General features: G+C 48.4%; 1 protein-coding gene across 7 annotated transcripts in view; it reads right to left on the bottom strand.

The window, feature by feature from the left end:
* Positions 1-358: 358 nt before the first annotated feature.
* LOC142311490 (uncharacterized) overlaps positions 359-22,111 on the bottom strand; it is a 74,022-nt gene continuing 52,269 nt past the window's right edge. For 6 of the 7 annotated variants that reach the window (XM_075349969.1, XM_075349973.1, XM_075349968.1 and 3 more), the window contains 4 exons: positions 8,195-8,298; positions 3,980-6,664; positions 1,714-1,922; positions 359-574 (listed from right to left, as the gene is read on the bottom strand). In XM_075349969.1, coding sequence (XP_075206084.1) covers positions 505-574; positions 1,714-1,922; positions 3,980-6,664; positions 8,195-8,298 — 3,068 coding nt within the window. In that variant the 3' untranslated portion in view covers positions 359-504. Of the gene's footprint in view, positions 575-1,713; positions 1,923-3,979; positions 6,665-7,459; positions 7,507-8,194; positions 8,299-22,111 lie in introns of those variants that run through there. The other variant, XM_075349975.1, reaches the window with a different exon arrangement.

Raw genomic sequence — 22,111 nt, 5'->3', positions numbered from 1 at the left:
GGTCAGAACTGAAAAAAGTGGCCTGGTCAAGGAGGTGAAAATAGGCTTGGGGTGAAGTGGTTAATCACCATTTGATGTTTTCTGCTACTTAGATTACAGTGTACAGGGGCCTGACTGTACACTGGGTCTTCGCCTCCCTGTCTGTGATTCCCCGGCTTCCAGTCTATGTATGACCTCTGCCTTCTCTGTTTGAAATCTCAAGTCATCTGTCCTTCAACATTTTGTGTATGTTTTGGAAAACACCTCTTTAAATAAGATTATGGAATGTTATCATTTAATGTCATGTATATGTAAGAAATTCTGTGTTGCTTTTGTTATACAACATATAGTATAGTAAAGCAGGAAACAAATCTTCTGGTAAATTCTAGTAATTTACTCCAGTCATGTCATTATATCCAAAGTATAAAATTAGCGATAACGTCTCATTAGTTACTGGGCTGGAGGCTGGTGTAGATATGAAGTAAAGGGTGGTGCTGATAGCAATAGTCTGCATTCTCCTTTGTTCTATTCAATGCCATTTTCCTTAAGGATAGCTACAGTGGTCTTCATGTATGTCAAATCTGGGTATCCGTTCCTGTAACAAGAGATTGTAGGTTGAAATGAGCATGTTCTGTTCAATAAACTGCAGAACCGTTAAGGCTAAAGCTATATGGCGTCATATCTCATGTATCAGCAGTCTCTAAAAAGTTGCAAGAAAAAAACCTTGATGTTAGTAAAACATCTAGCAGACAAGTCGTTCATATTGAAGTCTAAACATGGAAACATTCACAGGGTGCAATGAGACACCATAGGAAAGCATGAGATACGATATTGTAGTGCGACATGTCGTCGGGTCACTCCAGCTTAAATTATTCCCAATATCCCCCAAAATAGTCTTACACATAGGTGGGGGTCAATTTTCTACCATGTCAGACCTGCAAGCAAAAGTCACAGGCAAAGCTACAAGCTGCACCCGTGCAATAGCATGTGTGGCACGGGCAATTGTAGCCAGGAAACAAGAGGAAGCTCTGCGTCACCGATAGGTGCTGTGGAGTAAAATATAGTACAAAGGTAGGGATAACCCCGGCACACTATTCACTCCCACAAAAAAAAAAAAGAGGTAGATGACGGTTGACATGCAAGTTTCTTTATTGATCAAATAATTTTCTGCAAAAATTGTATATGTGGTATTCGTCCACAACAAGTCGACGTTTCGGCCTTGGGCCTTCGTCAGACTGGACTTTATCAAGGTTTGTATAATAGATACAGAGTCACTTCAAATATGAGTTGCAATATGTGTAATGATGGGGATTGCATCAGGTATGGCACTTGCTGTTATGTCAATAGTACTAGTATAACATGTGTATAGGATCACTTCTGGGATCAATGCTTCAGGTACTGGAAGTGTGCTAAACAATCCACATCCGGTAAGTCACATTAGTTAAACGTGCTGGTTTAATGAGTAAGACGTAATCAATAAAGAAACTTGCATGTCAACCGTCATCTACCTCTTTTTTTTTGTGGGAGTGAATAGTGTGCCGGGGTTATCCCTACCTTTGGCAACTGTAGCCAACTTGAGAGAGAGTAGAAATGATTGGTATTACCATCATGAACATGGAAGTCCCACCAAGAACCTAAGGACCTCCACTTATGATGGCCTATAGCTGATTGATAGAAGCTACGTTTCCTTCCTCTGGCTGATGAAGTATTAGCATTATCACAGAACATACTTACTTTTGCTTCCCACCATCTGGGGAGGTTTTATGAGGAATTTTGTGCCACATGACTTTTCCTTCTGTTTCAAATGTCTTGATTTGAAAAATGAGGCCTTTATCCAGGGCTTTCTGCAGCAGTACAAGGAGCTTCTTTCCCTCCGGATTATCTGGCAGGTAGGCTTCAAACTTGCCACCTTTGTACGCACATCCTGGTTGAGGATCTCCAGCCTTAGTAAAAAAAAAATATGAATATAAGGATGGGCTATTCTTTTGATTACCTCACATCCTTTTTTTTTTATTTTTTTTTTAATTAAGGGAACCTGTCACCTGCTCAAAAGTGGCCCTTTTCTTCCTCGCTGAAGTGTGGGTCTTTTTAGTTAGTGCTATTTTTTATAGTCTTTACAAGGGGGTGGCGCTTACAGAGTAATAAAGCAGAGCAGCATAAAGACAAGTTCACAGAGTCTCTGGAACCATATGGCGGATTAAAAAACAAACAACAAAAAAAATGGAATACTCATGAGCAGCGGGATTAAAGGGGTTGTCCACTACTCAGACAAGCCCTTCTCGATTCCTATGTTTCCCCCACCCAATAAATAATAACACCTATACTCACCTCTGGGGCTAACGCCGTTCCAGCGAGTGGTATCAGCACTGGCTCTCCCAAGAATTGCGTAACATTGCTATGTCATGCGATCCCTGCAACGAGTAAGTGCTGGCTTCACTACCCCCTCTTCAGACAAAAGAGGGTGAAGCCACTACTGATTGGCAGCAGGGATCATGTGACTTGTGACTTAAGCTCACAGCCGGCATTCATGTTCTATGGCCAAGCACTGTCACTTCAGACTTAACAGAGCTGGAATCGTTGTAGGACCTCATGTAGCTTACGTCGGACCTGGGTATTTTGGGGGTTAATAAAGGGGTGAAAGATGGTGAGGATTTTTGTATTTTATTTCATATAAAGGATTTTGGTGTTTATTTCTTTTCACTTAAAGATTAGTAATGGGGGGTCTCAGACTGTCAACTGCCTCAGTTAGGACTTAGTGGCAGCTGTGAGTTGTTATTAACCTTTTATTACCCCAATTGCCACCACACCACGGCAATTGGGATAAGCTGGGTAAAGTTCAGAAATTGTCACATCTAACTGATGTGACAATCCTGGGCAGCTGCTATTTTTAGACTGGGGGGGGGCAATAAGCATGGGTCTCATAAGCCTGAGAATACCAGCCTCCAGCTGTTGGGCTTTATCATGGCTGGGTATCAAAATTTGGGGGGACCGCAGGCTATTTGTTAAAATTATTTATTTACATAATTTTTTTAAGAAAACGCATGCGGTTCCTCTTATTTTGATACACAACCAAGATAAGCACACAGCTGGGGGCTGCAGCCTGTATCCGTATGCTTTATCTGTACTGTGTATCATAATATGGGGAGACCCGACGCCAATTTTTTTTTATTATTACTTTTTCCACCAAGATATAGACATACAGACAGGGTCTGTGATTGCAAGCAATAAGACACGCTGTCACAGAGGCTGACTGCAACGAATCACAGACATCAGGACTGCTAGTGGGTAGGTGAAGTAGTGAATATGTATGAAGCTAATGAGCGGCCCCGGTAAGTATAGCGCGCCTGCTTTAGTCTTATTTTCTTTATTTTTCCTTTACTTTTTTTATTAGGCCTCTTTCACACATCGTTTTTTGCCATCAGTCACAATCCGTCGCATTTTGTAAAAAAAAAGGATCCAGGGCTGGATACGTTTTTTTCTCACTGACTAGTATTAGCGACGGATGGCCTCATGTTTCATCCGTCTCTCTCGTTTTACCACAATCTGCGACGGATCCGTCGCAACAGTCACAAAACGGATTGTGACTGATGGAAAAAAACTGATGTGTGAAAGGGGCCTTACCCGAGTTGCCGGACCCAGATCATTACTAGGAATTCCCTGGGAACTCCACACCCGTCTCTCGGGCACAACACTGTTCTTTACAGTGTGGCTGTATGACGCAACTGAACTTCAGTACCACGCACAACCTCCTAAAAAATAAATGTGCCACAATGTTCTTGTCTTAAATGGATTGTCTAGCATCTCTTGAGAGGAAATGAGTACCAATGATGTCACATGTCTGCAAACTTGGGATGCTTGAATAATAGGTGGGTATGTTTAGTTGTGACTTTATCAGCCCCAGTCACCCCCAATGCCAAAGTGTGTGATGACTCGTTTGCAAGGTAACACCTTTTTCATAAAGTTAAGTAGAAGCTCCTAGATATGGCATTTTGTTACTCACCCTTTGAATTCCATCTGGAACTTCATATATTATCTTGAAGGAAGTCCATTGTTCATACCCAGGTAGTCGAAGGCTCATGGTTGTGTAAACCATGGAGGCTCCCAAGGCAGCTTTGTCGTTTAGGGTAGACATAATAGATGCTGTGAAACATTTAATACAGATATTTTGACCAGATGTCTGAATTGGTGCGCTGCTGTTCTTACATTGGACACAAATGGTGGAACTCATAATCTCTGACTCTTGGCCGACTGCAGGACTCCGCAGCTGAGCTGTACTGCTCTGATTCTGTGACAAATAATCATCTGTGGAGATACCCTGGTCACCATAATCAGTCTGATTTTGGACATTCGATGGAGAGAAATCAATCTCTTCTGTTACGACCTCACTTGTATAGGAACCATGATCAAAAGTTTTCACTTCTGTTGTTACATTTTCAAATTGTTTTCTTGGGGTGTAGAAATCCTCCGTCTGATGCTTCTCTGACGTCAAGTTACTTTTTCGCTCCTCAAATAATGTTTTAAAATTTTTGTGATATGTAAAGTCTTCATCTAGGGTTGATGGCACTTGACTATTAAAATAGGTTTTGTTTTCATTAGTGAATTCTGGAAATGTTTCTGTTCCACTAACCTGGGGATACTTCTGATCGGTCAAACCTCCAGTTGGACAGTTGTTATCTTTACCACCAAGGTGTTTTTTGCCAAAAACATCGTCTTTGGAGTTTTGCTTAAACTCAGCAATATATTCTTCAGCCATGTTAATGTCAGAGAACTCAAATTTGTCCTTTAGGGGTAAAGGCGACTGACCGTCATCTGTCATTGTATCATCACTAGGTGACTTTGTTTTAGGTTCTATGTGCTGACTGTACACGTTTAGGACACTGGCCTGGACCTCTTTGGGATATACAAGGACAAGATTATCTTTCTGCAGCTTAATAGAAAGTTTTTTTGAGCATTTCTGGAATAGTTCACACCACTGAGTTAACGCACTATCATCTGGCCCTTGAACCCCAAGTGTAACATAGTCAAGGCAAGAGCTAGTGATGCGTACATCCTCTTTCCAACATAATAGCTGAAGCCTTTCCTTTGTTAAAATTAAACTAGCTTTGTTGGTTGCCTTCAGCTTTAAGGAAACATTTCCATATTGCTTTTCCTCCTCCATCAACACAACCTCAGAACACCAACTCTTGATATCAGATCCATAGTTTTGATTAATATAATGCCATAGCCAATGCGTCACAATGACTTCATCTTTGAATATCAGTGGATCGTTCTGTTGCTCAGAAGAGGTATTCTCTTTAGAATATACACGGGATAGACTATTAGATCTTCTAAGCTTACCTTCTGGTATTTTGAAGTCGACTAATGGTGAGTTCATGTCTACCAAGCTAGAGTATGGAAGCTCACTTGATGCTTTCGTAATTCGGACAGGTTTGAGTGGACCTGTATGTTTGGAGGTGGCTCTACTCTGCCTTATATCCTCTCTCCCAGTTTTCAGGACTGGAAGTACATCTAGTTTTTTGAACATTGGCATGGTTTTGCTTTCCGATTTGTCATTTGGTTGCAAGAGACTCAAATCTTCAGTCTTATTAAAATCACTGGTAATTGCAGATCTGATAGATGTCTTGTCAATAGTGGAAACTTTCTCACGATCTAGCAGCTGCCTGCTATAACTATTTGATGATACCAGGTATTTCTCATCTATTTGGGACTTTGGTGCATATGAGCTATGTGTTGTAGGAATGTTAAATGAGGCGGCTATTCTGTTTCCAACTTTGCTTTCTCCAACTTTGCTTTCATGCTTGTAGGTAGGGGACACAGAATGTGACCTAACTTCTGACATGGTAGCTGACCCACTTGCTTTAAATTGGATATCTCGATAACTTGATGGCCTATCAAACTTCAGTTGTACATCACTGATGTATTGCTTCCCTTGAGCCACGTCAACCCCATTTCCAATAAGGTACAGATATTGTTCGTCGTCATGACAAAGAAGCATAGGATACAGTCTTTGGAGGTCTCTCAAAAGAAGTTTATGAAATTCCTGATCTCTATTTACATCTCTCTTGTCTATCTGTTCTTTCCGTAGAAGCAGTTCTAAACCTTGATAAAGACCCATGAGCCTGAATCGTGCAGAACTCAAGTCTGCCAAGTGGTTTTTACCTCCTTTTACAGACTGGAGATAAATTGTGGTAATTCCATCTCCACTTTCATCCACCGCATGAACATGATATTTGTTTAATATCCCTTGATATTCAGACGTTTGAAACTTTTGTATGTATTTGAAGATATCAGAATCCCAGACAAAAGGTTCTTGCAATTGCTCCAGGGATTCGGTCGGATCACTGTATCTTGCTTCAAGTTCGCTGCTGTAAACAGGCACAGATCTTTGGTGCAAAACTTGTGTGTTATCTTGAAGGTCAGAATAATTTTTAAGGTCACTCTTGGTTTTCCTTCGTGTATCTGATGAAATCTGCTTTAAGTTTGTATATCCAATTTCTAATTTGCTTAATATTTCCTGTGCCATGGTCTGAATCACTGCATATGGTCCACTGATGACACATGTCATGGATTCTTTATCAAAATCAAATTTCACATCTGTATGAGCCTGCATTAAGTTCTTTAGAAGATTTCTGCAGCTTTCTGGGAACTTTTTGTAGCTTACAGTCAATGACAACTTCTGAAATACCTGAAAATGGAAAAAGATTTAGGTTGGAATTGTAGTCTAGATATATTTTAAAGCAGTATTCTGTCACTTTGTGCATTTTGTGCGCAGGATGCAACTGGTCTTTCATATAATTGTTCCTATGTGCTAATTCCCAAATGGACTTATCCACTAGAAGTCAATAATCATGGCTATGGGAGTAAAGTCCTATTTACAGGGGAAAATAATCAGCATTAGGTTTGACGAGAGCACATCACCCATGGGGCGATATCCTGCTAACTGCCCATAAAGCCATGTCGTGCCTCGTTTGTAGGTTGATTAGCGGTATGTTCTTATTTTTATGACTTTATACACTTGCATGTAGATCCAAAACGGCTGAAACTTCTTACTACCACTTTCTTTCTACACTAACAAGTGAAATATTATGCACATAAGGAGTAGAGGAACATGCCCATTTGATTCTTATCACTTTCATGGGAGTCCATATTTTTCTTAAACAGTCAATGTCTGAAAAGTGACAGCCCAGCTGTATAAACCTGATAAGTGCTCTACATTGCAGTCCCTTAATAACAAATCTGACACGAGGAAGGCTTCCTGTTTCCTGCATGTGGACATCATCCATATCAGAAAGCACACATATCTCTATCTATTTCTCTAACAGATCCTGTTTATTTAGGAGATTAGATACGAACTGTTCAGCGAGAAACCCTCATAGCCCTCCCTATACATATAACATGTTATACAGAAATTCTACATATATCCACTAAGTACTCCACTACATTCTATGCAGGTGCCACCTATATAATATGTATAGCCCACCTATAGAATTGCTGGTTAGGCTGCAATGATTCTTCTCCTCCTAAATCAACCTCACGTTTTTCAGTTCCAAGTTGTGATGTATCACTGCCTAGGTGGATTTGGCACCATAAGGGTTTTCCAAGATACTTTCTTGACACCCACAGCTCTGCAAATGATATTTCCAGTAAATCCAGTTTCACAAGTCCGAAATTCATGGACCGAGCACATTGTGAAGATTGTGAAGTCTGGGCATGCCCTGCCTTGACCCAAATTCTACAGTCTCATAAACACCCATGAGGCTGTTGAGGTTGGGTCAGGAGATCCATGGCCGTTCCAGATATCAGTCTGCACTTGGACCATTAATGATGGACGTGTGAAGACGCCCTTGTTTTGTAAATTAATTACAATTAAAACAGTCCCTCAGTTAGGAAATGTAGCCAGCAGCCACATGGCGTGTGAGCCTAATATAGCGGGCGTCATCAGTGATATATGGGCTGTCGTTGTCTTTTTGGATTCTGTGTGAGCATTCTCCACTGCTACATTCGGCTGATACACATGCTCCGATCCATGACAAGCTAATCAGACTGTGTGGGCTCTTTGTGGTGAACACAATTTTGGGTGTCTGGACTTCAGTGGTCACAGGTGGTTAAAGCACATTTACATCACATAATGCTATGGTATGAAATATGTAGCAATTAATATTGGTTATCGTTTAGTGATTCTTTTTACTTTAAGTGTTTGTATTGTCTTTATTACCTCTTCCAGTTCAACCTTCCTGATAAATTCATTGACAACAAGGGCATATCTCTTGTCTTTGACTTGCAAAAAGTGGTCTTTAATTCTCAGAACCCTGTCAACCACTGCGGAGACAAAAAGAGGTTGGTGTTAGTTCACTACGTAGTCAAATACATGGGGATTGCAAATAAATAAATATATATATATATAAATATATATATATATATTATCCATTGATGGGCCAAAACAGCATCCCTGTGTGCAGTACCACTTACATAGCCCATCCTTGGTATGATCCTATGGGCCAGGGCTAGATGGCAACATTGGCAACACAAAAGCCATCGGTCAATGAATAAGTAAGCCACACTTTAATACACGTGAATGGGAAAAGTCCGTCATACAGTCAGGGCCAGAAATATTTGGACAGTGACACAAGTTTTGTTATTTTAGCTGTTTCCAAAAACATGTTCAGAAATACAATTATATATATAATATGGGCTGAAAGTGCACACTCCCAGCTGCAATATGAGAGTTTTCACATCCAAATCGGAGAAAGGGTTTATTAATCATAGCTCTGTAATGCAGAGCCTCCTCTTTTTCAAGGGACCAAAAGTAATTGGACAAGGGACTCTAAGGGCTGCAATTAACTCTAAAGGCGTCTCACCCGTTAACCTGTAATCAATGAAGTAGTTAAAAGGTCTGGGGTTGATTACAGGTGTGTGGTTTTGCATTTGGAAGCTGTTACTGTGACCAGACAACATGCGGTCTAAGGAACTCTCAATTGAGGTGAAGCAGAACATCCTGAGGCTGAAAAGAAGGGAATTTTGTTTACTTACCGTAAATTCCTTTTCTTCTAGCTCCAATTGGGAGACCCAGACAATTGGGTGTATAGCTATTGCCTCTGGAGGCCACACAAAGTATTACACTTAAAAGTGTAAGGCCCCTCCCCTTCTGGCTATACACCCCCAGTGGGATCACTGGCTCACCAGTTTTAGTGCCAAAGCAAGAAGGAGGAAAGCCAATAACTGGTTTAAAGACCAATTCAATCCGAGGAAACATCGGAGAACTGAACCATACCACATGAACAACATGTGTACCCGAAAAAACAGAAAAACCCCGAGAAAACAGGGCGGGTGCTGGGTCTCCCAATTGGAGCTAGAAGAAAAGGAATTTACGGTAAGTAAACAAAATTCCCTTCTTCTTTGTCGCTCCATTGGGAGACCCAGACAATTGGGATGTCCAAAAGCAATCCCTGGGTGGGTAAAAGAATACCTCATGATAGGGCCGTCAAACGGCCCTCTCCTACAGGTGGCCAACCGCCGCCTGAATGACTTATCTACCTAGGCTGGCGTCTGCCGAAGCGTAGGTATGCATCTGATAATGCTTGGTAAAAGTAAGTAGACTCGACCAGGTGGGTGCCTGACACACCTGCTGAGCCGTAGCCTGGTGCCGTAATGCCCAGGATGCACCCACGGCTCTGGTAGAATGGGCCTTCGGCCTTGAGAGAACCAGAAGCCCAGTAGAACTGTAGGTTTCAAGAATTGGTTCCTCGAGCCCCCGAGCAAGGGTGGATCTGGAAGCTTGCGACTGTTTACGCCGACCAGCGACAAGGACAAAGAGTGCATCCGGGTGGCGCAGGAGCGCCATGCGGGAAGTAGAACCTGAGTGCTCTCACCAGAACCAACAGATTGCAAATCTTTCTGAAATTGATGGACTGGACGAGGACACAAAGAAGGTGAGGTGATATCCTGATTGATATGAAAATGGGATACCACCTTAGGGAGAAATTCCGGAACCGGACGCAGAACTACCCTGTCCTGGTGAAGGACCAGGAAGGGAGTTTGTATGAGAGCGTTGCTAGCTCGGAAACTCTCCTAAGAGACGAGACCGTTACTAGAAGGCCACTTCCCGTGAAAAACGGGAAGGGAGACATCCTTCAAAGGCTCGAAAGGCGGCATCTGGAGAGCAATTAGAACCTTGTTCAGATCTCAGGGCTCTAACGGCCGCTTGTACGGAGTGCTGAGAAGACAAACTCCCCGTAGGAACGTGCGTACCTGAGGAAGTCGTCGTTTCTGAAAAAATACAGATAGCGCTGAGACTTGTCCCTAAAGGGAACTGAGCGACAACCCATTTTCCTACCTAGATTGCAGGAAGGAAGGAAACATAGACGATGCAACCGGCCAGGGAGAAACACCCTGCGCCGAGCATCGAGATAAGAACATCTTCCACGTCCTGTGGTCAATCTTGGCGGACGTTGGTATGCTAGCCTGTCTCATGGTGGCAACCACGTCCTGAGGTAATCCTGACGACACTAGGTTCCAGGACTCAATGCCACACCATCCGGTTGAGGGCCGTAGAATTCAAATGGAAGAATGGCCCTTGAGACAGCCAGTCTGATTGGTCTGGTAGTGCCCCCGGTTAGCCTACCGTGAGGCACCACAGAACCGAGTACCACAACATCCTCGGCCAATTTGTAGCGACGAGGATGGCGCGGCCGCAGTCGGTCTTGATCTAGCGCAGTACTCTGGGCAACAATGCCAGAGGTGGCACCTAAGGTAGCTGGAACTGCGACCAATGCTGAACTAAGGCGTTTGCCGCCAGAGCTCGATGATTGTGAAACCGTGCCATGAAGCTGGCACATTGTTGTTGTGCCGTGACGCCATTAGATCGACGTCCGGCCTCTGTCAGCGGCGCCAGATCTCCTGAAACCCGTCCGGGTGAGGAGACCATACTCTTTCGGCCACACCTCAGCGACTTAGGAAGTCAGCTTCCTAGTTTCCACACTTGGGATGTGAATTGTGGATATGGTGGATGCCGTGTCTTCCACCCACATCAGAACCTGCCGGACTTCCTGGAAGGCTTGCCGGTTGCGCGTTCTTCCTTGGTGGTTGATGTATGCCACCGCTGTGGAGCTGTCCGACTGAAGTCGGATATGCTTGCTTTCCAGCCGCTGTTGGAAGGATTGTAGGGCAAGATACACTGCTCTGTGTTCAAGAACATTGATCTGAAGAGTGGACTCTTGCTGAGTCCACGTACCCTGAGCGCTGTAGTGGAGAAAAACTGCTCCCCACCCTGATAGACTCGCGTCTGTCGTAACTATCGCCCAGGACGGGGATAGGAAGGACCTCCTTTTTGACCAAGAGGTGAGAAGAAGCCACCACCGTAGAGATTCCTTGGCCGCCTGAGAAAGAACGACGACTCTGTTGAGGGACGTCGACTCCTCGTCCCATTGGCGGAGAATGTCCCATTGTAGTGGACGCAGTAAAACTGCGCGAAAGGAACTGCCTCCATTGCTACCATCTTACGTAGGAAGTGCATGAGGCGTCTCAATGTGTGCGACTGGTTCTTAAAGAAGAGCTTGCAGCCCCTAGTGAATGCTGTTTGTCTAGCGGCAGCTTCACTATCGCTGAGAGAGTAAGAAACTCTATGCCTAGATATGTTATCGATAGGGTCGGGGTCGGATCTGACTTTAAAAAGTTGATGATCCACCCAAAACTCTAGAGAGTCTCCAGCGCAACGTTCGGGCAGTGTTGGCATGTTTCCTAAGAGAGTGCCTTGACAAGTAGATCGTCTAAATACGGGACCACAGAGTGACCCTGAGAGTGCAGGACTGTGACTACTGCTGCCCTGACCTTGGCGAAGACCAGTTGGACTGTCGCTAGCCGGAAGGTAGAGCTACGAACAGAGGGTGTTCGTCTCCTATAACGAAGCGTAGAAACGCTAGTGCTCTGGATCAATCGGCACGTGTGGATAAGCATCCTTGATGCCTAATGATGCTAGGAAATATCCTTGGGACCTTGAGGCGATGACATGGCGGAGGGATTCCATCCGGAACCGCCTGGTGTCCACGAGCTTGCTGAGCATTTTTAGATCCAGAACGGGACGGAACGGCCCGTTGTTATAGGTACCGCAAAGAATTTGGGGTAAAAACCGTGACCTTGTTCCTGAAGAGGAACGGGGGTCATCACTCTTTCTGCCTATAGAGTGCACCCTGTTTGCAGAAGAGCAGCGGCCCGGCCGGGAGGTGGAGAAATTCTGAAGAATCGAGTTGGAGGACGAGAAGTGAGCTCTATCCTGTACCCGTGAGACAGAATGTCTCACACTCAATGGTCATTGACCTATGGCAGCTAAATATCGCCAAGGCGGGAGAGCCTGCTACCGACCGAGGCCGCAAGTCATGAGGAAGCCGCCTTGGAAGCGGGTTTTCAGACTGTCGCTTTTTTGGGCGAGACTGAGCCCGCTAAGAATCTTAGCTCCTCTGATCCTTTTGAGTCCACATTGGACGAGGAAAAATGGGACCTGCCCGAGCCTCGAAAAGGCCGAAAACCCCGACTGCCTCTTGCTCTGTTGGGGTTTGTTGTGTCCGGGCTGAGGAAAGGATGAATCCTTACCCCTGGACTGTTTGATGGTTACATCCAACGCTCACCAAACAGTCGGTCAGCAGAAAAAGGCAACTGGTTAGGCAACCTTTTTTGGAAGCAGAATCTGCCTTCCATTCACTTAACGAGCAGACCAGGCTCTGCTTAAAAACACGGAGTAGCGGAGGCTACCGCCGCACGGTTCGCAGAGTCCAGGACAACCTGAATCGCGTAAGAAACAAATGCAGACATTGGAGAGGTTAAGGATGCCACCTGCGGCACAGATGTACGTGTAACCGTGTCAATCTGTGTAAGACAAGCTGAAATAGCTTGGAGTGCCCCAAGGGAGAGAATGCCGGAGCCAACGGTGCGCCGACAGCCTCATAGATGGCTTTCGACCAGAGATCCATCTGTCTGTCAGTGGCATCTTTGAGTTTGCAGTTCCATCTCCCACTGCAACTATGGATCTAGCTACAAGCCTGGAGATTGGAGGATGCCGCTCGGGACATTGGGTCCAGTCCTTGACCAAGTCAGGGGACAGGGATAACGTGTATCCTAAGCCGTTTGGAGAAGCGCATATCTGGATAAGCGTGGTGTTCCTGGACTGCCTCTCTGAAGGCAGAGTGGTCCAGAAAAATACGTGAAGCTGACTCCTCCACTGGAGGAGCTGTGAGAAATAACCCACATTCTATAGATGGACGCTATAAGATTATTTACTATGGCGTCACAATCAGGTGTATCCAGATTGAGAGCGGTCTCAGGATCAGAATCCTGAGCCGCTACTTCCGCCTCATTACACAGCGAGTCCTTCTGTTAGGACCCTGATGAAACCGAGGCCGCTCATAGCGAGCCCACTTAGGCTGTCTGGGACTGACGTCCGTGCAGAGCCGTGACTCTGGGATGCGTGTGACATTCCCGGAGCTGTTAGTTATTCACACTGAGGGGGGCCATGGATCAATGATTCAACAGTGCCCATATTGTGAGAGACATGTCCGGACTGCTAGGCTTCTAGTATCATAGCCATAGTCTCAGAAAAACTGTCAGTAAATACTGCAGACACCGTCCTCATCCCCTGGCCATTAGTGCATACAATGGGAGTCTATGTACCTGCCGGCCGTATAGCCGTACATGCTGTACCAGCTGTATAGAAAAACATGTGGTTCTGCACCTTTGTTTTACACAGAGAATATGCTGATAACTCCTCCGCATAATCCAGGAGGGTATATACAACGTGCGACCAAACAGTGCAATGTATATAGTACAAGCATATCTATAAGTGCACTTCTGCACTAGTGGGGTTAGCACCACAGGTGCTGCTTAACGCCTGTTACAGCGATTGTGTGACTATCAGAATGCCAGGGTCTTCCACACTTGTCTCTGTATCGTACAGAAACTGACACTAATGGCTGCCGGTGTCCTTGTAGAGAAGGAAGCCGTGGGCGTGCCTGAGAAAGTGCGGGAATCCGGATTCACAGTGCACACAGTGAGAGGGGTGGAGTATGCAAAACATACTCCAGCTCTCAGCTCTGCTCTATGCAGCGTCACGCCCCTACCCTGACTGTCAGGGCTGTGGGCGGTAACGAAGGGAGACTAGGCCCAGAAGCCGGGGACTCGAGTTAACAGCGCGGCCGCCGTAAAAGCGCGGGCCGCGCTGAAGTCCCCGGCGCACCACAAGTGCCAGCCGCGCCGCAGTTCCAGCGGCCGGCGCGACTGATTCATAGAAGTGGCCAGCGTCCCGCCCCTCTCCTGACTGGCAGGTCTGGGGGCGGGAACGAACGGAAGCAGGCCGCAAAAGCCGGGGACTCTAGTTATCAGCGCGGCCGCCGTAAAAGCGCGGGCCGCGCTGAAGTCCCCGGCGCACCACAAGTGCCAGCCGCGCCGCTGCCAGCGGCCGGCGCGACCGATTCCTGGAAGTGGCCAGCGTCCCGCCCCTCTCCTGACTGGCAGGTCTGGGGGCGGGAACGAACGGAAGCAGGCCGCAAAAGCCGGGGACTCTAGTTATCAGCGCGGCCGCCGTAAAAGCGCAGGCCGCGCTGAAGTCCCCGGCGCACTACAAGTGCCAGCCGCGCCGCAGTCCCAGCGGCCGGCGCGACCAATTCCCATAAGTGAGCCTGCTTCAGCAAAGCTGAATGAGGCCATGGCACAGGCGCCGCAGCGCTGATGTCCCCCGGCGCACTACAACACCCAGCATGCTGCGGTGTGAGCGCCAAATGCACGGGGACACAGAGTACCTTGAGGAAGCAGGGCCATGTCCCTGATGTACTCCGCTCCATCCAGCATCTTCTCCAGGGGCTGTAGATGGAGCACGGTCTCAGTGCCTGGAGACCGGTAAATCCCACTTCACCCAGAGCCCTGTAAAAAGGGATGGGGAAGGAATCAGCATGTGGGCTCCTGCCGCCGTACCCGCAATGGGTACCTCAACCTTACAAACACCTCCGACATACAGTGGGGTGAGAAGGGAGCATGCTGGGGACACTATATGTGTCCTCTTTTCTTCCATCCGACATAGTCAGCAGCTGCTGCTGACTAAAAAGTGGAGCTATGCGTGGATGTGTTGCCTCCTTCGCACAAAGCACAAAACTGGTGAGCCAGTGATCCCACTGGGGGTGTATAGCCAGAAGGGGAGGGGCCTTACACTTTTAAGTGTAATACTTTGTGTGGCCTCCAGAGGCAATAGCTATACACCCAATTGTCTGGGTCTCCCAATGGAGCGACAAAGAAAAAAGAAAAAATCCATCAGAGAGATAGCAGACATGCTTGGAGTAGCAAAATCAACAGTCGGGTACATTCTGAGAAAAAAGGAATTGACTGGTGAGCTTGGGAACTCAAAAAGGCCTGGGCGTCCACGGATGACAACAGTGGTGGATGATTGCCGCATACTTTCTTTGGTGAAGAAGAACCCGTTCACAACATCAACTGAAGTCCAGAACACTCTCAGTGAAGTAGGTGTATCTGTCTCTAAGTCAACAGTAAAGGGAAGACTCCATGAAAGTAAATACAAAGGGTTCACATCTAGATGCAAACCATTCATCAATTCCAAAAATAGACAGGCCAGAGTTAAATTTGCTGAAAAACACCTCATGAAGCCAGCTCAGTTCTGGAAAAGTATTCTATGGACAGACGAGACAAAGATCAACCTGTAGCAGAATGATGGGAAGAAAAAAGTTTGGAGAAGAAAGGGAACGGCACATGATCCAAGGCACACCACATCCTCTGTAAAACATGGTGGAGGCAACGTGATGGCATGGGCATGCATGGCTTTCAATGGCACTGGGTCACTTGTGTTTATTGATGACATAACAGCAGACAAGAGTAGCCGGATTAATTCTGAAGTGTACCGGGATATACTTTCAGCCCAGATTCAGCCAAATGCCGCAAAGTTGATCGGACGGCGCTTCATAGTACAGATGGACAATGACCCCAAGCATACAGCCAAAGCTACCCAGGAGTTCATGAGTGCAAAAAAGTGGAACATTCTGCAATGGCCAAGTCAATGACCAGACCTTAACCCAATTGAGCATGCATTTCACTTGCTCAAATCCAGACTTAAGACGGAAAGACCCACAAACAAGCAAGACCTGAAGGCTGCGGCTGTAAAGGGCTGGCAAAGCATTAAGAAGGAGGAAACCCAGCGTTTGGTGATGTCCATGGGTTCCAGACTTAAGGCAGTGATTGCCTCCAAAGGATTCGCAACAAAGAAGGGAATTTTGTTTACTTACCGTAAATTCCTTTTCTTCTAGCTCCTATTGGGAGACCCAGACAATTGGGTGTATAGCTACTGCCTCCGGAGGCCACACAAAGTATTACACTTTAAAAAGTGTAACCCCTCCCCTCTGCCTATACACCCTCCCGTGCATCACGGGCCCATCAGTTTTGGTGCCAAAGCAGGAAGGAGGAAAACTTATAAATTGGTCTAAGGTAAATTCAATCCGAAGGATGTTCGGAGAACTGAAACCATGAACCAAAAGAACAATCCAACATGAACAACATGTGTACACAAAAGAACAAACAGCCCGAAGGGAACAGGGGCGGGTGCTGGGTCTCCCAATAGGAGCTAGAAGAAAAGGAATTTACGGTAAGTAAACAAAATTCCCTTCTTCTTTGTCGCTCCATTGGGAGACCCAGACAATTGGGACGTCCAAAAGCAGTCCCTGGGTGGGTAAAAGAATACCTCGATAAAAAGAGCCGTAAAACGGCCCCCTCTTACAGGTGGGCAACCGCCGCCTGAAGGACTCGCCTACCTAGGCTGGCATCTGCCGAAGCATAGGCATGCACCTGATAGTGTTTCGTGAAGGTGTGCAGACTCGACCAGGTAGCCGCCTGACACACCTGCTGAGCCGTAGCCTGGTGCCGCAATGCCCAGGACGCACCTACGGCTCTGGTAGAATGGGCTTTCAGCCCTGAAGGAATCGGAAGCCCAGAAGAACGATAGGCTTCAAAAATCGGTTCCTTGATCCACCGAGCCAAGGTAGACTTGGAAGCCTGCGACCCCTTACGCTGGCCAGCGACAAGGACAAAGAGCGCATCAGAGCGGCGCAGGGGCGCCGTGCGAGACACGTAGATCCGGAGTGCTCTCACTAGATCTAACAAATGCAAATCCTTTTCACATTGGTGAACTGGATGAGGGCAAAATGAAGGTAAGGAGATATCCTGATTGAGATGAAAAGTGGACACCACCTTAGGGAGAAAGTCCGGGACCGGACGCAGAACCACCTTATCCTGGTGAAATACCAGGAAAGGGCCTTTGCATGACAGCGCTGCAAGCTCTGACACTCTACGGAGTGAAGTAACCGCCACTAGAAATGCCACCTTCTGCGAAAGACGTGATAGAGAGACATCCCGCAGCGGCTCAAAAGGTGGTTTTTGAAGAGCCCGTAGAACCATGTTGAGATCCCAGGGTTCCAGCGGACGCTTGTAAGGTGGGACTATGTGGCAAACTCCCTGCAGGAACGTGCGGACCTGCGGAAGCCTGGCTAGACGCTTTTGAAAAAACACGGAAAGCGCCGAGACTTGACCTTTGAGAGAGCCGAGAGACAAGCCCTTGTCCAATCCCGATTGAAGGAAGGAAAGAAACCTGGGTAAGGCAAACGGCCAGGGGATAAACCCCCTCTCAGAGCACCAGGCTAAGAAGATCCTCCAAGTTCTGTGATAGATCTTGGCTGACGTTGGCTTCCTGGCCTGTCTCATAGTGGCAATGACATCTTGAGACAACCCTGAGGACGCTAAGAGCCAGGACTCAATGGCCACACAGTCAGGTTGAGGGCCGCAGAATTCAGATGGAAAAATGGCCCTTGAGATAGCAAGTCTGGTCGGTCTGGAAGCGCCCACGGTTGCCCCACCGTGAGATGCCACAGATCCGGGTACCACGACCGCCTCAGCCAATCTGGAGCGACGAGGATGGCGCGGCGGCAGTCGGACCTGATCTTGCGCAACACTCTGGGCAGCATTGCCAGAGGAGGGAATACATAAGGCAGTTGAAACTGCGACCAATCCTGAACTAAGGCGTCCGCCGCCAGAGCTCTGTGGTCCTGAGACCGTGCCATGAATGCCGGGACCTTGTTGTTGTGCCGAGACGCCATGAGATCGACGTCCGGCGTTCCCCAGCGGCAACAGATCTCTTGAAACACGTCCGGGTGGAGAGACCATTCCCCCGCGTCCATGCCCTGGCGACTGAGGAAGTCTGCTTCCCAGTTTTCTACGCCCGGAATGTGAACCGCGGAGATGGTGGAGGCTGTGGCCTCCGCCCACAGCAGAATCCGCCGGACTTCTTGGAAGGCTTGACGACTGCGAGTGCCGCCCTGGTGGTTGATGTACGCAACCGCCGTGGCGTTGTCCGACTGTATGCGGATCTGCCTGCCCTCGAGCCACCAATGGAACGCCTTGAGGGCTAGATACACTGCCCTTATCTCCAGAACATTGATCTGAAGGGAGGACTCTGTCGGAGTCCAGGTTCCCTGAGCCTTGTGGTGGAGAAAAACCGCTCCCCATCCTGACAGGCTCGCGTCCGTCGTGACCACAGCCCAGGATGGGGGCAGAAAGGATTTTCCTTTCGACAGAGAAGTGGGGAGAAGCCACCACTGAAGAGAGGTCTTGGCTTCCAGAGACAGAGAGACGTTCCTGTCCAAGGACGTCGGCCTCTTGTCCCATTTGCGGAGAATGTCCCATTGGACTGGACGCAGATGAAATTGTGCAAATGGAACTGCCTCCATTGCTGCCACCATCTTCCCCAGGAAGTGCATGAGGCGCCTCAAGGGGTGCGACTGTGCCTGAAGAAGGGATTGCACCCCTGTCTGCAGCGACCGCTGTTTGTCCAGCGGCAGCTTGACCATCGCTGAGAGAGTATGAAACTCCATTCCGAGGTACGTCAGTGACTGGGTCGGAGACAATTTTGGCTTTGGAAAATTGATGATCCACCCGAACCTCTGGAGAGTCTCCAGAGCAACGGTCAGACTGTGTTGACAAGCCACCCGTGAGGGTGCCTTGACTAGGAGATCGTCTAGGTAAGGGATCACCGAGTGGCCCTGAGAGTGAAGGATCGCTACGACGGATGCTATGACCTTGGTGAAGACCCGTGGGGCTGTCGCCAGGCCGAAAGGCAGTGCCACAAACTGAAGGCGTTCGTCCCCGATGGCGAAACGCAGGAAGCGTTGATGCTCTTGAGCGATCGGCACATGGAGATAGGCATCTTTGATGTCGATTGATGCTAGGAAGCCTCCTTGGGACATCGAAGCGATGACAGATCGGAGGGATTCCATGCGAAACCTCCTGGTTGTCACATGTCTGTTGAGCAATTTTAGGTCCAAAACGGGACGGAATGAGCCGTCCTTTTTTGGCACCACGAACAGATTGGAGTAAAAACCGCGACCGCGTTCCTGAAGGGGAACGGGGATCACCACTCCTTCTGTTTTCAGAGTGTCCACCGCCTGAAAAAGCGCAACGATCCGCTCGGGGGGCGGAGATGTTCTGAAAAAACGAGTCGGAGGACGAGAGCTGAACTCTATCCTGTAACCGTGAGACAGAATGTCCCTCACCCATCGGTCTTGGACATGTGGCCACCAGGCGTCGCAAAAGCGGGAGAGCCTGCCACCGACCGAGGATGCGGTTTGGGGTGGCCGAAAGTCATGAGGAGGCTGCCTTGGAGACGGTGCCTCCAGCGGTCTTTGGAGGACGTGACTTAGACCGCCATGCAGAAGAGTTCCTCTGGCTCTTCTGTGGTCTGTTGGATGAGGAGGGTTGGGATCTGGCTGAGGGCCGAAAGGACCGAAACCTCGCTTGAACTTTCCGTTGCTGAGGTCTGTTTGGTTGGGGTTGGGGTAAGGACGAGTCCTTTCCCTTGGATTGCTTAATAATTTCATCCAATCGCTCGCCAAACAGCCGGTCGCCAGAAAAAGGCAAACCGGTCAAGAACTTTTTGGAAGCAGAGTCTGCCTTCCATTCGCGTAGCCACATGGCCCTGCGGACTGCCACAGAATTGGCGGATGCTACCCCTGTACGGCTAGCCGAGTCCAGGACAGCATTCATGGCGTAGGATGCAAATACTGACGCCTGAGAAGTCAAAGATGTTACTTGTGGCGCTGCGGTACGGGTGACCGCATTAATCTCAGACAGACAAGCTGAGATAGCCTGGAGTGCCCACACTGCTGCAAAGGCTGGGGCAAAAGACGCGCCTATGGCTTCATAGATGGATTTCAGTAGGAGCTCTATCTGCCTGTCCATGGCATCCTTGAGCGATGCACCGTCAGCCACTGCTACTACGGATCTAGCCGCCAGTCTAGAGACTGGGGGATCCACCTTGGGACATTGAGCCCAACCCTTAACCACGTCAGCGGGGAAGGGTTAACGTGTGTCATTAAGGCGTTTAGTAAAGCGCTTGTCCGGGAAAGCCCTGTGCTTCTGGACAGCATCTCTAAAGTTAGAGTGATCGAAGAAAGCACTCCGTGTACGTTTAGGAAACATAAACTGGTGTTTCTCCTGTTGTGAAGCCGAATCCTCTGTAGGCGGAGTTGGGGGAGACAGATCTAGCACCTGGTTGATGGACGCTATAAGATCATTTACTATGGCGTCCCCTTCAGGTGTATCCAGATTGAGAGCAACGTCAGGGTCAGAGTCCTGAGCTGCGACCTCCGCCTCCTCCTCTAGAGAATCCTCAAGCTGAGACCCCGAACTGCGTGAAGAAGTCGGGGAAGATTCTAAGCGAGCCCGCTTAGCTGGTCTGGGACTCCGGTCCGTGCCGGAGTCCTGCACGTAATAACGAGAGGCCACACCAGGAACACGCTTAGTCGCAGACCGAGAGGGGCCTGGGGGTGATCCCGCAGTGCCCGGGGCCTGTGTAAGGGCCGGTCTGGACTGCAAAACCTCTAGAAACTTAGCAGACCATTTATCCATAGACTGAGTCATGGAATGAGAAAGCGACTCAGAGAGTTTGTCAGCTAAAACGGCAAACTCTGTCCCTGCTATCTGGACAGGGGGGGCCGGCGGTTCTACCTGGGCCGAGGGACCCCCTAGTGCCTCAGGCTCCGGCTGAGCGAGTGCCACAGGGGCCGAGCATTGCTCACAGTGAGGGTAGGTGGAACCTGCAGGTAACATAGCCGCACAAGAGGTACAGGTAGCAAAATAACCCTGTGCCTTGGCCCCCTTGCTCCTTGTGAACGACATGCTGTTGTCTCCCAGGAGCGTGATCACTGAGGGTATATAGCCACAAGTTAACAATACAGCTGAACCGGAAAAGTATACAAATATAATGTATCTATATACAGTTCAGCACCCTAGGGGGACCAGCACCGGTAACCGGTGTGGCTTACCAACCGCTCCAGCGGTGTGTGGCCACCAGATTCCCTGCCTCGGGTCTCCCAGAGCTGCAGCCAGAAGTCCTCCACCGGCAGGATGTGTTAAAACATGGCTGTCGGCGTTCACAGGGGAGGAGGGAGCCGTGGGCGGACTTACAAAGGTGCGGGAATCTGGTGCCCCATAGGGATTAGTGAGGGGGGAGGAGGACAGCTATGTGTGCTCCAGCCCTCACTGTCGGCGTCAGCCCGACCGTCCCGCCCTTGCCCCTGACTGGCAGGCCCGTGGGCGGGCGTTTAATGTACTAGGCCGCAAAAGCCGGGGACTAAAGTAGAAACCGCGGCCGGCAAGCAGGCATGGTCGGCGCGGTAGTCTTGGACAAAAAACCAACACTGCAGGCGCTGCAGCGTCTGAGGCCCAGGTGCTCCATGCACCATCCCAAAGGGGACACAGAGTACCTGTAGTTGCAGGGCCTTGTCCCTGACGATACTCAGTCTCCTGTCCGGCAGATACCACCAGGGGCTGCGGAGGGAGCCCGGTCCCAGTGCCTGGATGACCGGTTAGGATCCCACTTCACCCAGAGCCCCTAAGGGATGGGGAAGGAAAACGGCATGTGGGCTCCAGCCTCTGTACCCGCAATGGGTACCTCAACCTTAACAACACCGCCGACTCAGTGGGGTGAGAAGGGAGCATGCCGGGGGCCCTGTTAAGGGCCCTCTTTTCTTCCATCCGAAATAGTCAGCAGCTGCTGCTGACTAAAATGTGGAGCATTGTGTGCATGTGTGCCTCCTTCAAC

Source organism: Anomaloglossus baeobatrachus, chromosome 5 (assembly GCF_048569485.1).
Source record: "Anomaloglossus baeobatrachus isolate aAnoBae1 chromosome 5, aAnoBae1.hap1, whole genome shotgun sequence".
In the NCBI taxonomy this organism is placed as follows: Eukaryota; Metazoa; Chordata; class Amphibia; order Anura; family Aromobatidae; genus Anomaloglossus; species Anomaloglossus baeobatrachus.
The sequence above is the reverse complement of the archived record's forward strand: the minus strand, read 5'-3'. Positions and strand labels throughout refer to the sequence as shown.